Source organism: Neofelis nebulosa, chromosome X (genome assembly GCF_028018385.1).
Source record: "Neofelis nebulosa isolate mNeoNeb1 chromosome X, mNeoNeb1.pri, whole genome shotgun sequence".
Lineage (NCBI taxonomy): Eukaryota > Metazoa > Chordata > Mammalia > Carnivora > Felidae > Neofelis > Neofelis nebulosa.
The window spans coordinates 41207703-41230498 of NC_080800.1; the positions used below are offsets into that span (position 1 = coordinate 41207703).

At 45.2% G+C, this 22796-nt stretch overlaps 1 protein-coding gene across 3 annotated transcripts in view; it reads right to left on the minus strand.

Moving 5' to 3' along the window:
• The window catches only part of SLC9A7 (solute carrier family 9 member A7), a 133998-nt gene extending 112536 nt beyond the window's left edge, over positions 1 to 21462 (minus strand). The window contains exon 1 of one of the 3 annotated variants that reach the window (XR_009257223.1): positions 20980 to 21462. Coding sequence is in view for 2 of the 3 variants with exons in the window: in XM_058713961.1 (XP_058569944.1) it covers positions 20980 to 21307 (328 nt within the window). In the remaining variant the exon portion in view is untranslated. The remainder of the gene's footprint in view (positions 1 to 20979) is intronic. The other 2 variants (XM_058713961.1, XM_058713962.1) reach the window with 2 other exon arrangements.
• Positions 21463 to 22796: the final 1334 nt, after the last annotated feature.

Below are 22796 nucleotides of genomic sequence, written 5' to 3' on the forward strand. Positions count from 1 at the left end.
CTTTTGAGGTAGAGGAAAATGCTCAAACCTGCATCACACCTTTGACCTTATGTCACTGGCCTAACCAGGGCCCCATACTGGTGGGGGAGATGGAGAACACTGCAGGTGCTTAAGTGACCAACTCCTGTAGAGATGTCCTCTTTTACAGAAACCCAACTCTAATTATGAATTGTTCAAACAATAACTGAATTGTAGAAATTGAAGAGATGCCACTATAAAACTAAATAACAGGGGCGCCTGGGTGGCTCAGTCGGTTAAGCGTCCGACTTCGGCTCAGGTCATGATCTCACCGTTCCTGAGTTCGAGCCCCATGTCAGGCTCTGTGCTGACGGCTCTGTGCTGACAGCTCAGATGTCTCTCTCTCTCTGCCCCTCCCCTGCTCGCACTGTCTGTCTCTCTCTCTCTCTCAAAAATAAATAAAGATAAAAAAAATTAAAAGCAAACAAACAAAACTAAACAACATGATTCAGAGAGATCAGTACCCTCTACAAGCATAATTTCCCTGGCTGAACTTATCAAAAAAGGTCTTAGACATCCTAAGTGTCACTGTTAAGGTGGCCCTATGAGAGACAGTGTTACAGAAATATCTTCCATTGTGCTTGCCAGTATTAATGTATACATTAAATCAGAATGTTAATTACACTTTTTATAAAAAGGGCTTTAAAAAAAAAAAAAAAAAAAGCTTACTTATTCCGAGAGAGTGTGTGAGCAGACTGTGAGATCATGACCTGAGCAGAAGTCAAGAGTCGAACACTCAACTGACTGAGCCACCCAGGCGCCCCTAGAAAGGGCCTTTCATTCTTCCCTCCTATCTACCACCATTTCCTCCCCGAGTCATATATAATTCAATAAAACATCACTGACAGGTAAGCTTACAAAATAGTGGATGTGGGTTTTTTTTTTAATTTTTTAAAAATTTTTTTAAAAATCTTTATTTATTCTTGAGAGACAGGGTGTGAGCAGGGGAGGAGCACAGAGAGAGGGAGACACAGAATCTGAAATCTGAAGCAGGCTCCAGGCTCCGAGCCGTCAGCACAGAGCCCGACGCGGGGCTCGAACCCACGAACCGCGAGATCATGACCTGAGCTGAAGTCGGACGCTCAACTGATTGAGCCACCCAGGCGCCCCAAGTGGGTTTTTTTTTTAATGCACATACTTAACATTTCAAATGTGAACAACTGTTTATCATAATTACGTCATCCCATATATTCCCACAGCAAATACAGCTTGTGCCTCAACACTTAGCTTCCTTCAGCCCGATGAGAGGGATACTGAGTCCTTTGAACCTGACCACGCGGCTTTTCTCCTCCCTTCTGGGCCTCAGGTCGATGTTCTGCCCTTTCTTGCGCTGCTACACGCCGCAGGGGCACAGGGAGGGAAAGGGGGGGCAGCACTGGGAAACTGCATTTCCAGGCCTCCTTCCAAGTGGCTTCCAGCGAGATGCATCCAATGGGCAGCGCAAAGAGAGACTAGAGCGGGAGAGAAAAGAAGCCAAGGTATCTCCATCTCTTTGCCGCGTGCATACATGCATGCGCTGTCCCCCTCTCTCCTTCTGTCCCCTCTGCCCCCCACCCTCTCTTTCAAGTAATGGCTGTGTGATCGCCATGGCCGAAGCTTCCAGCAGACAGCCCTCCCTATAGTGGTTCCAGTTCCCGCCAGGTGACCTCTTTCCTGGGCTCTGTGATGCTACCTTCTCCCTACGTCAGCCCTAGGGGTGACAGGTGGCTTCCTGCTGTTACTTATGTCTAGGTGGCTTCAGGGCACCCTGTCTGGCTTCTCAACTCTTCCAGTGCCTTGGTTCATAGCTGCCCCCTGCTGAACTACTTGCCTCTTTTTCCCGAGGGGATGGTGGAGGGGGAGGATTTCATCGGCCACATCAGAGCCCCGCCTTTTACCGGATTTCCCCCGCAATGGATACAAATCACTACAGATGACCATCTTGACGGTGTCTCTCTCCAGTGCCATCACAAACACTCCAACAGCCCACTGCCGCTGAAAGTAGACAGTTGTCTCATTCATGCCACTGAAGAGAATCCCTCTGGCTCATTCACAGCCTACTCTGTTAATGAATGCCATTGTTTCTTTCCCCAGTTCTCTCAACGGCAAAAATGTACCGCAGCCGACACATTCCTAGACTAGAATATGACAGTCCGTGGTAGGCTCGTGTTCAGTGTGTGTCTGCATAAACACACAGACACACACATGAAGTCCACGGCTCAAAAAGAAAAAAAACACCAAAAGGGGCGCCTGGGTGGCCCAGTTGGTTAAGCATCCGACTTCGGCTCAGGTCACGATCTCCCGGTTCATGGGTTCGAGCCCCACGTCGGGCTTTGTGCTGACGGCTTACAGCCTGGGGCCTGCCTGTGTCTCCTTCTCTCTCTGCCCCTCCCCTGCTTGCGTGCTCTCTCAAGAATGAACATTAAAAACAAACAAATATATAAATACCAAAAGACAGAGGGTACGTGTATGGGTGTTACAATGACACACACACAAAAGACCAAAATCCCTTTATGGAACGAAGGCTTCCACTTCCAGACAAGACAGAGAAACAGGGACTAGATTTATCTTCAGGTCTAAAACAAAAACAAAGAAATACATGCGGCAACGTTTTTCAAGACACCAGAAGTCATGCTGAAGAACTGATCCCTGAGAGATGGGGAAAAATGAGGTGAGCGCTATGACGGCTCCAGCCTACTGCCTTCAGAGAATTTCCAAGCCACAAAGTAGGGAGGGGAAACCGAGACAGAGGTCTAGCCAACTCTCTAAACTGACAAAGCTGAGGGTCTAGATACAAGGTGAAGGTGGCTTAAGTTCATGGGACAGGGGACTGGCAGAGAGATTCTGAATAGAGAGAGAATCCTGGAGATCCACAGAGGGTCTCTCCCTCTGGTATTCAGGAGAGACCAGCGTATGCGTATGAGGGGAAAGAACAATCTGAAAGGATTAGGGATGGCAGTACCTGGCTACAGGGACAGTGCCTGCTCCCACAAGCCAGATTGGAATTCACAATTCACAGGACACGTGGGTAGAATATTCAGGATGGTCTTGCTTCAGTAGTGGGAATTACTAGCACTGCTCCAGACCTACCTAACAAATCACGAAAGCAAGACCCCGAAGGATGAAACTCTTTTCCAGTGAGTTAACTGTATCTAGGTACAAAGTGCAAGACGATTTGTAGGAATGCAAACACGTCCGGCACTTAACAAGGTAAAATTTACAATGTCTGGCATCCAACTAAAGATTAGCAGACATACAAAGAGGCAGGAAAATGCAACCCATAATTAGGAGGATAGTCAATCAATTAAATGAAACTGACCCAAATTTTAGAAGCAGCAGGGAAGGGCATTAAGACAGCTATTGTAACATATTCCATATGTTCAAAAAGTTAAGCAGAGACGTGGAAGAACTTCTGAACATAAAAACTACAATGTCTAAAATGAAAAATACACTGGATCGGATTAATTGAGATTAGATACTGCAGAAGAAAGAGATGAGTTAATTTAAGGGCCCAGCAAAAGAACCATCCAAAATGAAACACATGGAAAAAATAATCTCAAAATAGGAAAAGGCACCAGTGGGCTGTGTAACAATTTGAAGGGGTCTAATATACACGTGACTGGAGCCGCTGAGTGGGAAAAGGAAAGGACAGAAAAAATATTTCAAAAAATAATGGCCAAAAATTTTTACAAACTTAATGAAAACTATAAAAAACAACCCCCCTAAAAACCAAATGAATCCCAAGCACATGATACATAGAGAAAACTACGCCAAGGTAAACGGTAATCAAACTGCTCAAAACCAGTGATAAACAGAAAATATTAAAGGCAGCCAGAAGAAAAAGACATGTTACATACACAGGAACAAAGACAAAGATGACATTAGATTTCTCATCAGAAACAATATAAGCAAAAAAATGACAGAGCAGAAAATGGAGACAGGAGAAAAACAAAATCACTCCAGAATTCTATACCCAGCAAAAGCATCTTTCAAAATGAAGGTGAAATAGAGGCATTTACGCATATGCCCACACAAAGAAAGAAAATTGATACATCTAAAAAAGTAATGGTTTTAAAAATAAGAGTGTGGATGAAACTAAAGAAATCCCAGGAACACAAAAAGCTAACAGTCCATTGACACCACGTGTTATTCTGCAGGAAAACGTTAACCTAACAGGCCTGATGTTGTGATCTCTAGGAGGGCCAGCTTGCATGACTGATCCTTGTAATACCTCACGGGAACTTGGTGTGTAGAATACTCCCTATGCTACTAATTGATAAGGCTGTTTTTGTGCCTAGAACACTAAATTCTGCCCTACCAGCCTGGCTGTTGTTTTTGCAAATGTGATTTATGGCAAACACCTGCTTTCCTTCTGGGAGTCAGAAATTTCGGTAAGAGTCCTGATCAGCCCTTAATTTAAAAAGTCGAGGGGCGGGGTACCTGGGTGGCTCAGCCTGTTAAGCATCCGGCTTCAACTCAGGTCATGATCTCACGGTTTGTGAGTTGAGCCCTACATCGGGCTCTCTGCCGTCAGCACAGAGCCCACTTCGGATCCTCTGTCTCCCTCTCTCCCTGCCCCTCCCCCACTCGTGTTCGCTCCCCCCCTCTTTCTCTCCCTCTGTCTCTCAAAAATAAACATTAAAAAAAAGATGAAGTCTTAAGCAAGCTTCTCTGGGCAGAAACACCGTACATGTGTCGCTGTATTTAATTGCTGGAAGAAGCATGTCCTGTGAAACCTTACCCATAATCCCCCAAGGGAGAACTTTGGAAGCCCACATCTAGACTCTTCCAGACTCTACCCATTACACCTTTTCCCACTTGCTGATCCTGCTTTTTATCCTTTCGCTGTAATAAATCATAGCTCTGACTATAAATGTCTCTGAATACCTGAGTCGTTCCAGCAAATCATCAGATGTGTGGGTGGTCATCATATGCCCAAACAGTTACCAAATATAAGTGGTACCTTTTAAAAATTTTTTTAAGTTTATTTAATTATTTTTGAGAGAGAGCACAAGTGAGGGAGGGGCAAAGAGACAGAAGTGGGGGGAGACACAGAATCCGAAGCAGGCTCCAGGCTCTGAGCTGTCAGCACAGAGCCTAATACGGGGCTCGAACCCACAAACCGCGAGATCATGACCTGAGCTGAAGTGGGACGCTTAATCGACTGAGCCACCCAGGCGCCCCTATAAGTGGTACGTTAAATCTTCACTTTCTTAAAACCCTTCCTGTGGACCTGAACTCCCTACTCTTTGGCCTCCCCTAGAATCCCAAGCAGTGCCTTATCTACTGTAGTCATGAACATCTGCATCAGGTCCTCAAAACAGTCCCAAATATCACACTCCAGTTTCAAGTGGAACTCAGAGCAGGTGTAGAAGTTACAATTAGGTTCATCAGCAAATAACAAACACCGATTTCCAGGCTCCTTCTGAGCCATCAGCACAGAGCCCGATGTGGGGCTCAAACGCACAGACTGTGAGATCATGACCTGAGCCAAAGTTGGACGTTTAACTGACTGAGCCACCCAGGCGCCCCATGTTGGCATTATTCAAAATACATTACTAAAAGTTTAAGATGTTAAGTGAAATCTCCAACATAACCAGCAAGAAAATAACAATATACAGAAAAGGAAAGAAAAGGATCAAGACTGTACACTATAAAAAATCAACTAAATACACAAAAGGCAGTAATGGAGAAATCGAGGAACAAAAACCACATAAGTCATAGAAAACAAATAGCAACAAGGCAGAAGTAAGTCCTACCTTATCAGTAATTACTTTAATATTAATGAATTAAACTCTACTATTAAAAACATCTGAGATTGGCAGAATGGGTAAAAACACGTGATCCGTTTATATGCTGTGTATAAGAAAGTAACTTTAAACACAAAGACACAAAGAGGCTAAAAGTAAAAAGAACAGTCTATGCAAATAGTAATCACAAGGGAGGTGGGATGGCTGTAGTATCTGACAAAACAGATTTTAAGTTAAAAAAATATTACAAAAGACAAAGAAAGATCTATGTTGACAAAATCTTCAATCCATCTAGAAGGTACAACAATTATACACAAGCCTAAAAATGGATTCCTCAAATACATGAAGCAAAATCTGACAGGACTAAAGGAGGAAATAGTTCTATAATAATAGTTGATTTCAAAAACCGACTATCAATAACATATAGAAAAAAGAGACAGAAGGAAGATCAATTAAGAATTAGAGGACTTGAAGAATACTATAAACCAACTGGGTCTACAGACACATACAGAGCACTTTGCCCAACAACAGCAGAATACACATTTTTCTCAAGTACATATGGAACGTTCTCCAGGACGGACTCTAAGTTAGGTCACCAAACAAGTCATAATAAACTTAAAGAGTCTAAAAGTATATGTAGGGCGCCTGGGTGGCGCAGTCGGTTAAGCGTCCGACTTCAGCCAGGTCACGATCTCGCGGTCCGTGAGTTCGAGCCCCGCGTCAGGCTCTGGGCTGATGGCTCGGAGCCTGGAGCCTGTTTCCGATTCTGTGTCTCCCTCTCTCTCTGCCCCTCCCCCATTCATGCTCTGTCTCTCTCTGTCCCAAAAATAAAAATGAAAAACGTTGAAAAAAAAAAAAACATTAAAAGTATATGTAGTATCTTTTCCAATCACAACGGGATGAACTAGAAATCAGCAACAGAAGGAAAACTAGAAAACTCACAAATGGGTGGAAAGTGAACAACAGACTCTTAACCAATAAGTCAAAGAAGAAATCACAAAGGAAATTAGAAAATACCTTGGGAAAAATGAAAACAACATGATGCACCAACAGTTATCAGATGCAGCAAAAGCAGTGCTCAGAGAGAAATTCTTAGCTGTAAGAGTCTACATTAAAAAAGAAGAATGATCTCGGAGCACCTGGGTGGCTCAGTCAGTTAAGCATCCAACTCTTGATTTTGGCTCAGGTCATGATCTCACAGTTCATGAGCTCGAGCCCCATGTCAAGCTCTGCGCTGACAGTGTAGAGCCTGCTTGGGATCCTCTCTCTTTCTCTCTCTCTCTGCCCCTCCCCCACTTGCACAGGCATGCACTCTTTCTCAAAAATAAATAATCTTTTTTTTTTTTTGAAAAAAGAAGAATGATCTCAAATCAGTAACTTAACTGTACACCTTAAGGAAGTAAAAAAAGGAAGAGCAAACCAAAACCCAAAGCTAGAATAAGGAAAGAAACGAAAAGATTAGAGAGGAGATAAATAAATAATAGAAGAAAAAAAGCAACAAAACCAAAAGTTGGTTCTTTGAAAAGATCAACAAAACTGACAAACTGTAGCTAGGGTAACTAAGGGGGAAAAAAGACTCAAATTACTAAAATCAGATATGAAAAAGGAGACATTACTATCAACTTTACAGAATTTAGAAAGATTACAAAAGAATACTATGGGGGCCCCTGGGTGGCTCAGTTGGTTAAGTGTCCAACTTCAGCTCAGGTCGTGATCTCGCAGTCCATGAGTTCGAACCCCACATCAGGCTCTGTGCTGACAGCTCAGAGCCTGGAGCCTGTTTCAGATTCTGTGTCTACCTCTCTCTCTGACCCTCCCCCATTCATGCTCTCTCTATATCTCAAAAATAAATAAATGTTAAAAAAAATTTAAAAAAAAGAATACTATGAACTGGATAATCTAGATGAAACTCACACATTTCTAGAAACACACAAACTATCAAAACTGACTCAAGAAGAAATAGAAAATCTGAATAGACCTATAACAACAAGGAGAGTGAATCAGTGATCAAAACCTTCCCAACAAAGAAAAGACCAGGACCACATGGCTTTATTGGTTAATTTTACCACAGATTTAAGAAAGAACTGACAATAATCCTTCTCAAATTCTTCCAAAACCTGAAGCAGAGTGAATACTTCCTGACTCTATGAAGCCAGCATTACCCTGATATCAAAGCCAAATTCATGACAAGAACAGAAAACTACAGACCAACAGTCCTTATAAATGTAGATGCAAAAATCCTCCAATACTGGATAACCAGATTCAGCAGCATATTAAAAGAGTTATATACCATGACCAAATGTAATCTATCCCAGGAACACAAGGGTGGCTCAATATATGAAGGTCAATCAGTGTAATACACCACATTAATAGAATGAAGGAAAAAACCCACATAATCACCTCAACTGATGGAGAAAAAGCATTTGACAAAAATAATATCTTTTCATGATAAAAACACCCACATAAACCAGAAATAGAAAGGGACTTTCCCAATGTGATATAGGGTATAAGTGAAAAACCTGTATCTAACATCATACTTAATGGTGAAAGACTGAAACCTTTTCCCCTAAGATCAGGAACAAGACAAGGATACCCACTTTCACCATTTCTATTCAAGACAGTAATGGAAATTCTAACCAGAACAATTAGGCAAGAAAGGGAAATAAAAGGCATCCAAATTAGAAAGTAAGAGGTAAAACTAACTCCATGTGCAGATGACATGACCTTATATATAAAAAACTCTAAAGAATCCAAAACACTGTTAGAGAAAATAAACAAGTTCAATACAGTTGCAGGAGACAAAATCAACACCAAAAAAAAAAATAAGTCATATGTTTATACATTAGCAATGAACAAGAAACCTAAGAAAATAATTTCATTGATACTAGCATAAAAAGCAAGAAAATAGTTGAAAAAAAATTTAACATTTAAGGACACGTAAGAGTTGTATACTAAACCCCAAAACATCACTGAAAGAAATTAAAGACCTAAATAAATGAAAAGATATCCATGTGATGGACTGTAAGACTAAAAATCATTAAGATGACTGGGGCACCTGGGTGGCTCAGTCAGTTAAGTGTCCGACTTTGGCTCAGGTTATGATCTCACGGTTTGTGAGTTTGAGCCCCTCATCAGGCTCTCTGCCGTCAGCACAGAGCCTGCTTCAGATCCTCTGTCCCCTTTCTCTCTGCCCCTCCCCTGCTCTCTCTCTCTCTCTCTAAAAATAAATAAACTTAAAAAATCATTAAGGTGACAATACTACCCAAAGCAATATATAGACTCAATGCAATCCCTATCAAAATCTTAATGGCAGAAGTGAAAAAACACTTCCCAGTTTCAAAACTTATTACAAAGCTATAGTGGTACTGGTATAAGGACAGACATATAGACCAGTGGGATAGAATGAAAGGTACCAACACCATTCAATGAGGAAGGGACAGTTTCTTCAACAAATGATGCTGGTATAACTGAACATCCACATACAAAAAAAATAAATTTGGACCCTTACCTTATACCATATATAAAAATTAACTCAATATAAACCAAAAATCAAAATTTAAGAGTTAAAACTATAAAACTCTTCATAGAAACAGTAAGAGAAAGCTTCATGGCCCTGGTTTTGGCAAAGATTTCTTGGCCTAGGCAACAAAAGAAAAAATAGGTAACACGAATGTCATCAAAATTAAAGCCTTTGTGCATCAAAGGCCACCATCATAAAATAAAAAGGCAACCCATGAAATCGGAAAAAGTATTTGCAAATCATATATCTAGTAAGAGATTAATATCCAGAACATATAAAGAACTCCTACAACTTAGCAACAACATAAAAATAAACAACCCAATTCAAAAATGGGCAGAGGACTTGAATGAACTTTTCTCCAAAGAAGATGCCCATGAAAAGATGCTCTGCACCATCAGTCATTAGGAAAAAGAAAATCAAAATCATAATAAGCTACCACTTCACAAGTACTAGGATGACCACCAAAAAAGACAACAACAGAAAATAACAAAGTATGAGAGAGGATGTGGAGAGACTGGAACGCTTGTGCACTGGGGTGGGAATGTAAAATACGGCAGCTGCTGTGGAAAACAGTTTAAGCAATTCCTCAAAAAGTTAAACAAAGAGGGGCACCTGGGTGGGGTCAGTCAGTTAAGCTCCCGACTCTCGATCTCGGCTCAGGTCATGATCTCGTGGTTCCTGAGATCGAGCCCTGAGTCGGGCTCTGTGCTGACAACATGAAGCCTGCTTGGGATTCTTTCTCTCTTTCCCTCTCTCTGACCCTCCTCCGCACGTGCTCTAGCTCTCTCCTCTCAAAACAAATAAATACACTTTAAAATAAAAGTTAAACTTGGGGGCGCCTGGGTGGCTCAGTCGCTTGTGGGTTCAATTTCAGCTCATGCTTCGTGGGTTCGGGCTCCATGTCAGGCTCTGTGCTGACAGCTCAGAGCCTGGAGCCTGCTTCAGATTCTTTATCTCCCTCTCTCTCTGACCCTCCCCTGCTTGTTCTCTGTCTGTCTCTCTCTGAAAAATCAATAAACATTAAAAAATAATAATAAAATAAAAGTTAAACACAGAACTACCATATGACCCAGCAACTCCACTCCTAGGTGTATATTCAAAAGAACTGAAAACAGGGGCTCAATCAGATACTTGTATGTTCATGGCAGCATTATTCATAATAGACAAAAGGTAGAAACAACCCAAGCGTCCAGGAACTGATAAATGAATGAACAAAATGCAGAATGGAATACTATTCAGCCACAGAAAGGAATGAAGTTCATATATATGCTATGACATGGATGAACCTTGAAAATATTATGCCAAGCAAGGAGCGCCTGGGTGGCTCAGTTGGTTAAGCGTCCAACTTTGGTTCAGGTCATGATTCGCGGTTTGTGGGTTCGAGCCCCACGTCGGGCTCTGCGCTGACAGCTTGGAGCCTGGAGCCTGCTTCGGATTCTGTGTCTCCTTCTCTCTCTGCCCCTCCCCTGCTCGTGCTCTGTCTCTCTCTCTCAAAAGAAATAAATAATAACACATTTAAAAAATTTTTTTCAAAAAGAAAATATTACCCCAAGTGAAATAAGTCAGGTACAAATAAGTCATACACATATATGAAATGTCCAGGATAGGCACATTCATAGAGACAGAAACCCGATTAGAGGATACTGGGGAATGGGGGGCAGAGGAAGGAATGAGACATTGCTGTTTAATGGGTACAGAGTTTCTATTTGAGGGGATAAAAAAAAATTTGGAAACAGCGGTGACGGCCACACAATTTTACAAATGCCATCGATGCTAGCGAATTGTACAGTTACAAATGATAAAAACGGCAAATATTACCATATGCATGCTGCCACAATAAAAAACATTTTAAACCACCATGTGGCTTATCAGCTAAATACACAATTGTCTGCAAACATACTCACCTATCCCTTTGTGCTCCTTCCTGAAACAGCTCTTGCTGTGATTCAGGCAGATGTTTTCACACACACAGTTTTCCCTCTCAGAAACTTCCCTGTCAGTGGGAATCTGCGGCACGAGAACCTGAAGGACCTTTCATGCAAAGCAGTGTTACGGCACCTTCTTTTTGTTAGACAAAACAGTATCTGTTAAATACTTCCATGGTGCCTACTATGTGTCTGGCACCATTCTCGGGACAGAGGAGACGGCAGTGAACAAAAGACAGATATGCCTGCCCACCCAGTCATTCAGGCTTATGTTCTAACGTCTTTTGGAAGAGACTGATAGGCCTGTGGGAACCAGCATTGCAAGAGTAGTGAGACCTGGCAGTTACACAGACCCAGTTCTACCTGCCTCCCCACCTCTGTGACAGTGACCTGCAGATGAGGGAGATTTTAAGCACCTGCTCCCACATGAGAAGCTGGCATGGCCACTCTGAACATCCTTTGGCAGTTCTTCTGGTTTTTTCCCCCTTAGCAACTGGTAGCCTCCTGCCATATCGTCTTGGTCAGGGCCGCGATAACAAAGCACCATAGAGCAGGTGGCTTATACATCACCGAAATGTATTTTTCCTCACAGTTCTGGAGGCTGGAAGTCCAAGATCAGGGTAGTAGAATGGTCAGGTTTCTGGTGAGAGTCTCTTCTGGGTTGCAGACTGCTGACTTCTCACTGTATACTGTATACATGGTGGGAGAGAGAACTCCCAGAGGTCTCTTTTATAATCCCATTCTTTTCTAATCGCATTCAGGAGGGCTCCCAAAGGCCACAGCTCCTAATACTATCACACTAGGGGTTAGGATTTCAACATATGAATTGGGGGAGGCCCAACCAACCAATGTATACCACATATCAATGGGGTAACACCTGGAGTGTGGCCATTGGGATGAAAATGAACAGGCATTTTGGCCCCACGAGGATCCAAGGGCCCCAGGCCAATCTAGCACGGGAAAAGCCAGTCTTCCAAATTGGTCAGCCTCACTCCTTGCACCAGTACACTGGAGTTTGGGGCCAAGGCCCCAGCTAATAATAAAGGGACGCTACGGTTTGTTTTACTCTCTGAGCATAGATTTCCCTCGGGAGACCCCCTGGAAGCGGGGCATCGGGGCCGGATTCAGGTTCTGCCATACCCTGGCCAAACACATCCTGAACCGTATTGATCTCATCCTTTAGGGTACCCCCACTTACCAATCTCAAACGGGCGACCCTAAACGAATGAGGTGCTAGGGCTAACTTTCGATCTCTTTGTCTGGCAAAACGGGACCCATAACACGGCCAAACGGCTTAAAGTATGCAAAGTCCTGAACACAGTGCCCGGCCACATCATAGCAGGTGCTAAAAAAAAAAAAAATAGTTGCTATTTTTCTACAGTTATTTAATTACAAGCAACACAGTGAATGTACTTTAAAGGGTGAAAACTTAAATACTCAACAACAGTGAGTTTCGAACTTCAACTTAAAAAACAAAAACAAAACCCTGCTACCGTAATGAAACACGGATTTCTGGGTCCCGCTCTGAGGCCGGACCTCCTAGTTCTAACGAGCTCCCAGGTGATGCTGATAAGTGCATTGAGACAACTTCACAAACTCCAGATGAATACTCTCTCCAAACTGGATTACTTAAAAAAACTTAGCAGCAGCAGCAACCAAACCGCATGCAAATTCTCCCACTTCTCTTTTCTGGATTATGTGGGAGAAAGTACTCATCAAATACTGCACCGGACGTTGGCTGGCTGCTTTCCACCCTGGTCCCCTTCCTCCAGCTAGACTTCACTGCCCCGCCTCTCTTCCAGTTAGACGTGGCCTCATGACCAAGCTCTGTCCAACAGAAGTGTCCAACACGAACCACTTCCACACTTAGCACGCGGTCTTCCCGTGTGATCTTTCTTTCCTCATTCACTGGCCGGAGAGAGAGGATTTCAAGGAAGCCAGAAAATGGAGGACACCTGGCTCCTGAACGACCACACCGAGAACCACCTGCCAGACCCTTGCACTGAACTCTTCTTACGTTAGGCCACTGAAATGTGGGGTTGGTCTGTTCTAACAGCTAGCATTACCCTAATACAAATATCCACATTGATTAAAAGCCAGGTAGCATGCTTTAACCAAAAGAGAAAAGTCTCCTAATACCTGTTCTCTTGCAAGTGGAAGAGAGGCAATTTTTCAAAAGGCATGTGAGCTTTAAAATGAAACCAAAAGGGGCGCCCGGGTGGCTCAGTCGGTTAAGCGTCCAATGCCAGCTCAAGTCATGGTCTCGCGGTTGGTGAGTTCGAGCCCCGCGTCGGGCTCTGGGTGGACAGCTCGGAGCCTGGAGCCTGCTACGGATTCTCTGTCTCCCTCTCTCTCTGCCCCTCCCCCATGCTTTGTCTGTCTGTCTCTCTCTCTCTCACTCTCAAAAATAAATAAGCATTAAAAAAATTTTTTTAAACCAAACCAAAAAATTAAAATTCAAAAGAAGTTACTGATTCTCAAGTCGTGAAAGCCTAACGTCATCTCATAGCAACTAACGTCAAACAGCATTCCTCAATTTCAGAGTTCAGTGAGAGTAACGGGTTGTATACCGCCTCACCTGTACAACCTTTCAGGGAGGAAAGTTAACAGGTTACCAGCTAACAGGTTAGCAGGGAGGTTAACATCGTCCCCAGTCCTCTATTTTAATGAAAATTTTGAAACACACAAAAAAGTTGAAAGATGAATAGAAAACACACCCTTTCATCCACCACCCAGGTATAGCAAGTGCTAGCATTTTGCCATATTGGTTTCCTCTATATATGGGTGTGTGTATTTTTTTGACTGAGCTTTTTGAAAGTAAGCTAGCTGCATGTGTCAGGACTCATACACTTCACCCTTAAATAATTCAGCCTACAATTCCAATGAGTATGTACGTTCTCCTGTATAACCTCCATTATCTCACCTAAGAAAAGTATCAGTAATTCCCTAATGTCATCTAACACCAAGTCCATGTTCAAATATCCCTGATTGTCCCCCCAAACATTCTATAGCTTATTTTCATGAGCCAGGAGCCAATCAAGCTTCCTGTGCTCTGACTGCTTATATTTGGTCTCTATGAGCTTAGAACATGGTCTCAGTCTGCTCAGGCTGCTAGGACAAAATACCATTGACTGGGCGGTTTAAACAACAAACATTTATTTCTCACAGTTCTGGAGGCTGGAAAGTTCAAGATCAAGGCGCTGGCAGATTCGGCGTCTGACTAGAGCCCTCTTCCTAGCTTGTAGATGGCTGCCTTCTCATTGTATCCTCACATGGTAGAGAGATAGGGGGCTCTTGTCTCTCCCTCTTCTTATAAGGGCACTAATCCCATCGTACAGGTTCCACCCTCATGACCTCATCTAAACCTAATTACCTCCCCCAAACCCCACTTCCAAATAGCATCACATTAGGGATCAGGACTTCAACATAGGAATCTTGGCTGGGGCAGGGGGAGGGTACTACAATTCAGTCTATAACAGACACTTATCCTGCCTTTTTGTTTCCCTTTGACACAGACTTGTTGAAGCGACCAGGACAACTTGTCTCGTAAGTTATCCCGTATTTTGGATATGTCAAATTGCTTTCACTCGGTATTTGATAACTTGTTTCCCTCTCCCCTATATTTCCTGTAAACTGGAAGATGTGCCTAAAACCTCGATTCGATTCAAACAGAACATCTGGAGGATGAATCCGACGCGGGTAAAGCTGTAGAGCTTTACAAGGAGCAAGGATAAATTTGACGGCTCAGCTATAAGACAGTGACTGCCAGACCTTGCCACTACAAAGATATCTTCTTTCCTTCGCGATAGGCGAGTAACCTGTGGAGTTATCCTTGGCATCGTGTAAGTACCGTGTTCCCCAACAACTTCTCACCTAGGGCTTTGGAATTCCTTGAAAATCCTTATCTAAGGCGTTGGGGGCTGTGAGACAGTGGTTTTCTAGTGACATCATTCCAGAGAGGTTAACTTCTGAAAGTTCTAAGAAACACTTTCAGGAAATGTCATTTTCTAATTTTAAGACACGTTTTACTTCCGTGTATTACTTTGAAATAACTAAAAGATTTCCCTGTGCCCAGAGATTTCAAAAAGAACATCCTGATAGCCAAGGAAAATGCTACCCAACCACATAACTATGTTCTCTTAGTTCTAATGTATTTTTTGCTACATAAACGCTGTTTGCTTTTATTTTTACTTTTTTAATGTTTATTCATTTTTGAGAGACACGGAGAGACAGAGCATGAGCAGGGGAGGGGCAGAGAGAGAGGGAGACACAGAATGCGAAGCAGGCTCCAGGCTCTGAACTGTCAGCCCAGAGGCAGATGTGGGGCTCGAACTCACAAACTGTGAGATCATGACCTGAGCCGGAGTCAGACACTTAACCAACTGAGCCACCCAGGCACTCTTTTTTAATTTTTTTAAACGTTTACTTATTATTGAAAGACAGAGAGAGACAGAGTGTGAGCAGGGGAGGGGCAGAGAGAGCGGGAGACCCAGAATCCGAAGCAGGCTCCAGGCTCCGAGGCATCAGCACAGAGCCCGATGCAGGCTCGAACTCACAAACTGTGATATCACCACCTGAGCTGAAGTCGGAAGCTTAACTGACTGAGCCACTCAGGCGCCTCTGTTTGCTTTATGTTTAAACAACATTTCAATTACAAAAGTAACATGTGCCAGTATGGTAGAAAATTCAGGCCATTCAGAAGAGTACAAAGGGAAAAGTAGCATCTCTCTTCCCTCTCTCCCAACAACGGTTTCCACAACCAAAGGATAACCACTGCTAAGTTTGTGTATCCTTCCAAAGAAGCACATATGTCACATAGAAATGTGTATACATCATGTTTGTATACACATATTCCATAATTTTTAAAGCATAAATGAGATAATACTATCCAGACCGTTCTGCCCATTTTTTTTCCCCACGGCAGTATGTGTGGACAGGGTAGGCATACTGTAAATATTTTCTAGGTATTAACAATTAGTCCACCCCCCCCCAAAAAAAAATCAAATGTTCCTCATCCCTACTAACTGTATCCTAATGCATTTTTTTTATTTTTTTTTAACGTTTGTTTATTTTTGAGACAGAGAGAGACAGAGCATGAACGGGGGAGGGGCAGATTGAGGGAGACACAGAATCCGAAACAGGCTCCAGGCTCTGAGCTGTCAGCACAGAGCCCGACACGGGGCTCAAACTCAAGGACCATAAGATCATGACCCGAGCCAAAGTCGGTCACTTAACCGACTGAGCCACCCAGGCACCCCTCCTAATGCATTTTTAAATTACAGGGGTGCCTGGGTGGCTCAGTTGCTTAAGCAAACGACTCTTGGTTGCGACTCAGGTAACGATCTCACGGTTCATGAGTTCGAGCCCCACAGTTGGCTGTGCGATGACAGTGGGGTGCCTGCTTGGGATTCTCTCTCTCTCTCTCTCTCTCTCTCTCTCCCTGTCTCTCTGCCCCTTCCATGTACGTGCTCGCTCTCTTACTCTCTCTCTCAAACTAAACAAATAAACTTTAAATAATTTACAGCAGGCCTCTACCTGAATTAACCTCAAGTAGCAAAGCTGGCCAAAGAATCACGAAGCCTAGAGTGAGAATGAGAATTCATATCTCCCAAGTGTTTAAGTATCAGACACTGCACTTGATCTTTATCATATCTCAATAATATAATAATCCTGTGAAGTGAGGGATACTGTCTCCATTTTTGAAAAGAGGAAACCAAGACGTAGAGAGCTTACCCAATGCTACACAGCTTTATAAGTAACAGAGCCAGCACTTGAACCTAAGGTATCTAGTACCCAAGTGAGACCATGTGGAGCTGCCCCAAACTGGGGCCAAAGTGAGGGACTCAAACATACACACACACACACACACACACACACACACACACACACACACATAAATGAGGGCTCCCGATTAACCAAGAACAGCGTGGTTCCAAGATGTGTGCTCGCAAGGCTCAAACGTTAATTTTATGCTACTGTGCAGAGTCATATTTCCCCTTGCAGATTTCACCTATGAACCCACTCTCTCACGCTGCGCTTAGCAATTCGGCTCCAACAAAGCAACAATGAGCCCACGGTCCACAGAACCTGGAGGGGCTGACCAACGCGTACTTGGAAAGTTGATAGGCATGGAGGAAGCGAGAAGCAGGTGGCAGGCTGCCACGGCCAAGTGAGATATTTTGGACCCGTATCAGTTGCCACAAAAACATTACGGGGGAAGTGGAACGAGCGTACGCATGAGAGAGAACCACAGTTAACTGACACAGTCTGTTTATACCACCTTTCCCTGCCTCAAACACTTGCTATTTCTGCTGCACAGACTTGCTGGGCCTGATAACTTTCAGATGGCACTTAGTCACGTACAGAGGCAGACAGCTGGGAGCTCCCTGCCCTGCCAAAACAGGTCAGACTGGTGCCAGGTAAGCTCCTGGTCCACTGCCCTGCAGCTCCCATCAGGGCCTGGGGTGGGGGCTGCTTTCAACTTCCCTGCAGAGTCTGCTCTGTGGTCACCCTCCCTTATGGCTACCCGGGTCTGTTGTCAGGGAGGGGTGCTTGTAACCGTCCCTTGCAATTTAAATGTGGAGCATTCACTGTGTGTCTCTTATTGTCCTTAGATCCCTTGCATCTGAGCAAGCCCTTATTATGGGATCTATTTGTTGTGCACACCACTCCTAATATAGCATCAACTATTTGGGGGGGATAATGAAATAAAAAGGAGAGAGGGAAAGGAAGGAAAATCTCTTTCCCCACGCCCCATTTTGTCTCCATTCCAGGCAGGGGGCTCCAGAAGTTCCAGGGGTACAATCCACAATTGAAAGGTCACAGAAAATCGGTGACATAATGTAATTTAAGTAGGGAGAAGTGGGTACCACACTGGATGATTTGAGAAGCATCTTAAAAATGCCATCACGAATGCCACAGAACGGAGGCAAGGACACGCTAATAGGTAATTGGGCTCCCATAATTCAAAAATCGAAAAGCACAAAAGAGTATACAGTGTATTTCCCTCCCACCTCATGTCACAGCCACCTAGCTCCTCCCCCACACACAAAAAAACAATGTTACTAGTCTATTGCCTGTCCTTCCAGAGATATTTTATACCAACAAATATATATAATCACAATTTATCTCAATATATGACTATATATAAATACATATTTACCATAACTTTTTATAAACATTAAAGCCTTCCCTTTCAGATTAAAGTGCCACTTAAATATTTTTTAAAGGGGCAGAATTTAACGTTTTGTTTTTTTTTTTTAATTTCGAACAGTTCTGAAACTTGCAGTTGAATTCTTTCACTCATAAAACTTTACCAACATTAAAAAAAAAACTGCCCCCATTTAAAAATTAAAAAAGCAGATACTGAACAAATGTTTCCTTACGTCTTTTTGTCCTTTATTACTCAGAGGCAACAGGACAATTACTCACTTCCTCTACTGATATCAAGAAATGAAATCTGTTTTCTTACTATTATTAACAAAGAGAAGTCCTGAAAATCTGTACTGTATTGACTTCAGCGCTCAAAGATTTTCATGCTGAATTTTTCAAAATCAGAATCCCTATCCTAATAGCCTTCAGGAAAGAATGAACAATTAGCTAATCAAATGACATTAGAATTCAGATGGGGCAGGAGGGCGCTAAAACAGAAAGAAGACTAAATATCCATGAGACAGAGAAATGTTTTCTCACGGTTACAGGCAAGATATCCACATCAAAATAGCAATATGTGGCAAACCTAGGGTATCACATATTGGCAGACAAAATATCTTCGTATATTTCGAAGTAACACTAAAACCCAAAGGCAGAGCAAAATTACACAGAATGTTATGAGACGATGTTGCCTTTTCTGAGCAAACATCAATTAAACCAGATTCCAGTTTCACAAAATGAAACAGTACATTGCAGCACGGCCCCAGCGACTAAAAAATCGAAAGGAGTTGAAACAGTACACATCAGCAAAGGAAAATTCCACTATTGTTTGTAAGCCTCAAGATAACGGTGACTGCGCTAAGAACATGGAGTAGTCCTCAGGGAAAAAAATATTTTTAAATCCTCATTTATTTTCCATGCACTTGAACATGTATTCGTGAGCCTGTCAAATCTACCTTCTAAAAGTATTTCACGCTGTGATTTAATGAATTGGATCTAGAGGCCATAAAATAAAAAGATTTTCATGGTTACCTATAGACATATAAGGGTAATCTTCATTTGCATTACGTCTCAGAGTCAACCACCCGAAATGACAACACGCTTCAACTCCCCACTCTGCTACCTGCTCAGTACCCCTCCAGCTCTGGCCTCCGTCACTTGTCACCCACGGACACAAACCCCAGAGCTCAAGAATGGCCAGGTATCGAGGCCAAAGTCTGAGTTCACATCTGTAATTTGCAAAAGCCAAACTCGCTTTTAGACCTGGTCCTGTTTCAGTTAAAGATCTGTTTAGGCCTCCACCTCTTTAAAACTAGAGGGCCTCCCGACAGCACTCCATAACCTTGGAAGCCACCAGCCTGGGCTGTCAACGACCCATCAAGAACCCTGAGAAGCAAGGCCCAGGGCCAAGGGTAATTTTCACATTAAAGATTAAGGCATCAGCTTTCCATTCTTTATCAGGGAACCCTGAGTGGAAATTGAATGGAGAGATCCCTCCAGTAAAAGCAATGAAGTAGAATGCTCCCTATTGGGAATAGTCATGAAGCTGGCTCATCTATTTCACATGAGGATGCCAACCTGGGCCTTAACGCCACTGAATTCAATTCAAAAAGAGAATACTGGGTTCCAGTCTGGAGTCAGAATGGCGGGGGGGGGGGGGCAGGGAGAGAGGGATGATTCAGATTACAGCTAACTGACATCGGTGTGACAACAGCAGATTGGTGCTGACCGCTCCGCGGGTAACACACCGGGTGCCATTAAATCCACAAAAAGATGATGGCATCAGCCCACCCTTCACAACAAAAGACGGCTGGCTCCAGGATTAAAACCACTACTTTTCCTCTTCATGCACTTATAAACGTGTCTTCAAAGTCACATCCGCGTTAAAATCTGAAGAACACAAATCTCGTCTTTGCTTGGAGAAGCCAAGTAACTGGGTAGAACGTCCCACCTGGACAGACGGGTGGGAGGTGTGCCCACATCCCCGACTAGGCCCGACCGTGGCAGTGCACCACACTGGATCCTGGACCGCGCTCATTTTTCACAGCGCTTCACACTCTGACTTTACCAAGAGACCCAGGAACGCGGATTTCAGAAGTGGGCGCCCACCCGGGGTGACCATGGATGTGTGCATCCATCAGGTCCCGGACGCCAAGAAACCCAACCCCAGAAACCCTCAGTCCTCGCCCCCACCCTCACTGTGGCCTGCCTCCTGGGGTGACGCGGTCCCCAAGGAAGTCACCCACCCTCTGCCGCCGCGGCACACGTACCCTGTTGAGCTGAACTGGGGCGGGAGGTGGGGGGAGGCGAGTGCGGAAGCACGATGCGGGGAGGGGGGCAGCGCAAAACAGAACCCGGTGGGCAGAACCAGGCCACCTCTGTGCCTTTCATTATCCTGGTTCCCCGATGGAGACACAGCGAAATGGGGTGGAATTCTTTTTAACGGGAATAGAAAGCCAGAAAAAATGCAGACAGTTGACCTTGGGAACCAACCCCGTCGCAGCGGGAAACGGAAAAGAAACACGTTGGCAAGGGAAGGGGGGAGCGCAGCGCAGAGCGGGGCGGGGTGGGGGCAGCGCAGCGGCCCGGCCGCCGGAAGGGTGTCGGGGTGGTGGGCGCGGTAGGGGGTGCTCACCGTAGATCATGGCCAGCCCGGTCTCGTGCAGGAAGCGCACCCGGCGGTGCTTGAAGAGCCAGATGGTGAGGATGGTGAGCGTGAGCAGCAGGATGAAGGTGAGCAGGCTCACGCTGTCTTGCCGGTGGCTCTCCTCCGCCTCCTTCTCAGTGGCGAGCTCCTCCATGGCGCTGCTGTCCTCGGCCGCCGCCCCAGAGGAGGAGGCCGAGGCCGCGGCGCGCAGCCCCCGACCCAGCAGCAGCGGCAGCAGCGGCAGCAGCAGCAGCCGCGGTGGCAGCGCCCGGGCCGCCCGGCCCCGGCCGAGGCGCGCCGCGTCACCAGGCTCCATGGCCCCAGGGCCGCCCGCGCCTCCTGCGCGCGGGGACCAGCAGTCCGCGCCGTCGGCGGGTTCCCGCGGCGCCGCCGACCTGCCCGAGTGGCCGTGGCCGCGGCCGCCGCAGCTCCTCCCCCCCGCGCGCGCCGGGCCGGGGCTGCGCCGGGAACCGCGTGGGGGAGGGGCGCGCGCAGTGCGCAGGATCCCCAAGCACCGCCCCCCGCCCGCGCACCTGTTCGGCCCCCAGCCGCGCCGCACCGCGCCGAGCGCCCTCCTGGCCGCCGAGGCCTACTGGGCCGGGGCCGTCCGACTCGGGGGCCGGGTCGCGGGCCCCGTGCCTCCCTGCGCGCCTCACCCGGTCCTGGCGTACCTGGCCAGGCCGTCCGGGGTCGCGGGGCCGTTCCTGGGCTGACGCCGCCGCGCTTCCTAAACGTGACGCCAGAGGTCGCCGGTGCCTGGCAGGAGCATCAGCTTGGATTCGCGCGGGCCGGCCGTGCGGTGTGGAGTCCTGTCTCTGGGGCCACCGCCAAGTGTTCGATCTCAGGCCGGTGTGTGGCTGCCCTGAGCCAAGGAACGAGGGGGCTCTGGGGGACGCGAGGATTCGCGAAGCAGGGTTACCCCCCTGCGCCTCTCTTTCCACGATCCCCCCCCCCCCGTGCCTTCCAGTTTTGGGGGCTTAGCAGACTCTGCCAGGCTTCATTCAAACCTCTGCTCTAAGTCTGTCCCAAAGTGAGGCCTGATAAGGGGTTGGAATGGGGTGCAAGCATTAAAATATCTCCCTAACCACTTGGGGAATAGACTTCTTATCGTGGACTGTGTAAGTAACCCTCTTTGGGGAACAAGGTTGAACCAGAAGGAACCAAACACTTGCCAGGGGTGGGGGGTGGGGATTACCCTGGTGGCCCTTTTATGTTGACCTTCTGGTAGCCCCGGGAGTTTCTGGATGATTCTCAGGACGGCTCTGAGGAAAAAAATAGACTCTGGAACAATAACTTAGGAACTAGAATTTTCAATCCACCTTGTTCCCCTGGTCAAGGGAAAAAAGAGAGATTGAATTCTTTTCTTAAGATTTTTTAAAAAGTAATCTCTACACCCAACATGCAGATCGAATTTACAACCCCGAGATTAAGCATCACATGCTCTACCTACTGAGCAAACTAGGTGCCCCCAGAGACATGGAATCCTTAATCACTGAATCCCCAGCACGTAACGCTGTGCTCATAAGTGTTCGTTGAACTGCTCTGAAATCCGTACCAACCTCTTCATCGGGATTTTAGCTAGCATTGTTCCCTATTCGTCCAGACTATCACCCAGCCCCTGCAAAATTCCATATTCCTGAAGTTCCATGCGGGTTCCCAATGAAATTGCAAACACTGAAAACCTGGAGAGTCACAGAAAAAGTTATACAACAACAGGAAAACTAATTTCTGGAGATTCACTAAAATCCAGGTTTGCTGAAAACTGGTTATATTGATCATAATATTTAATATTACACCCTCTTGGG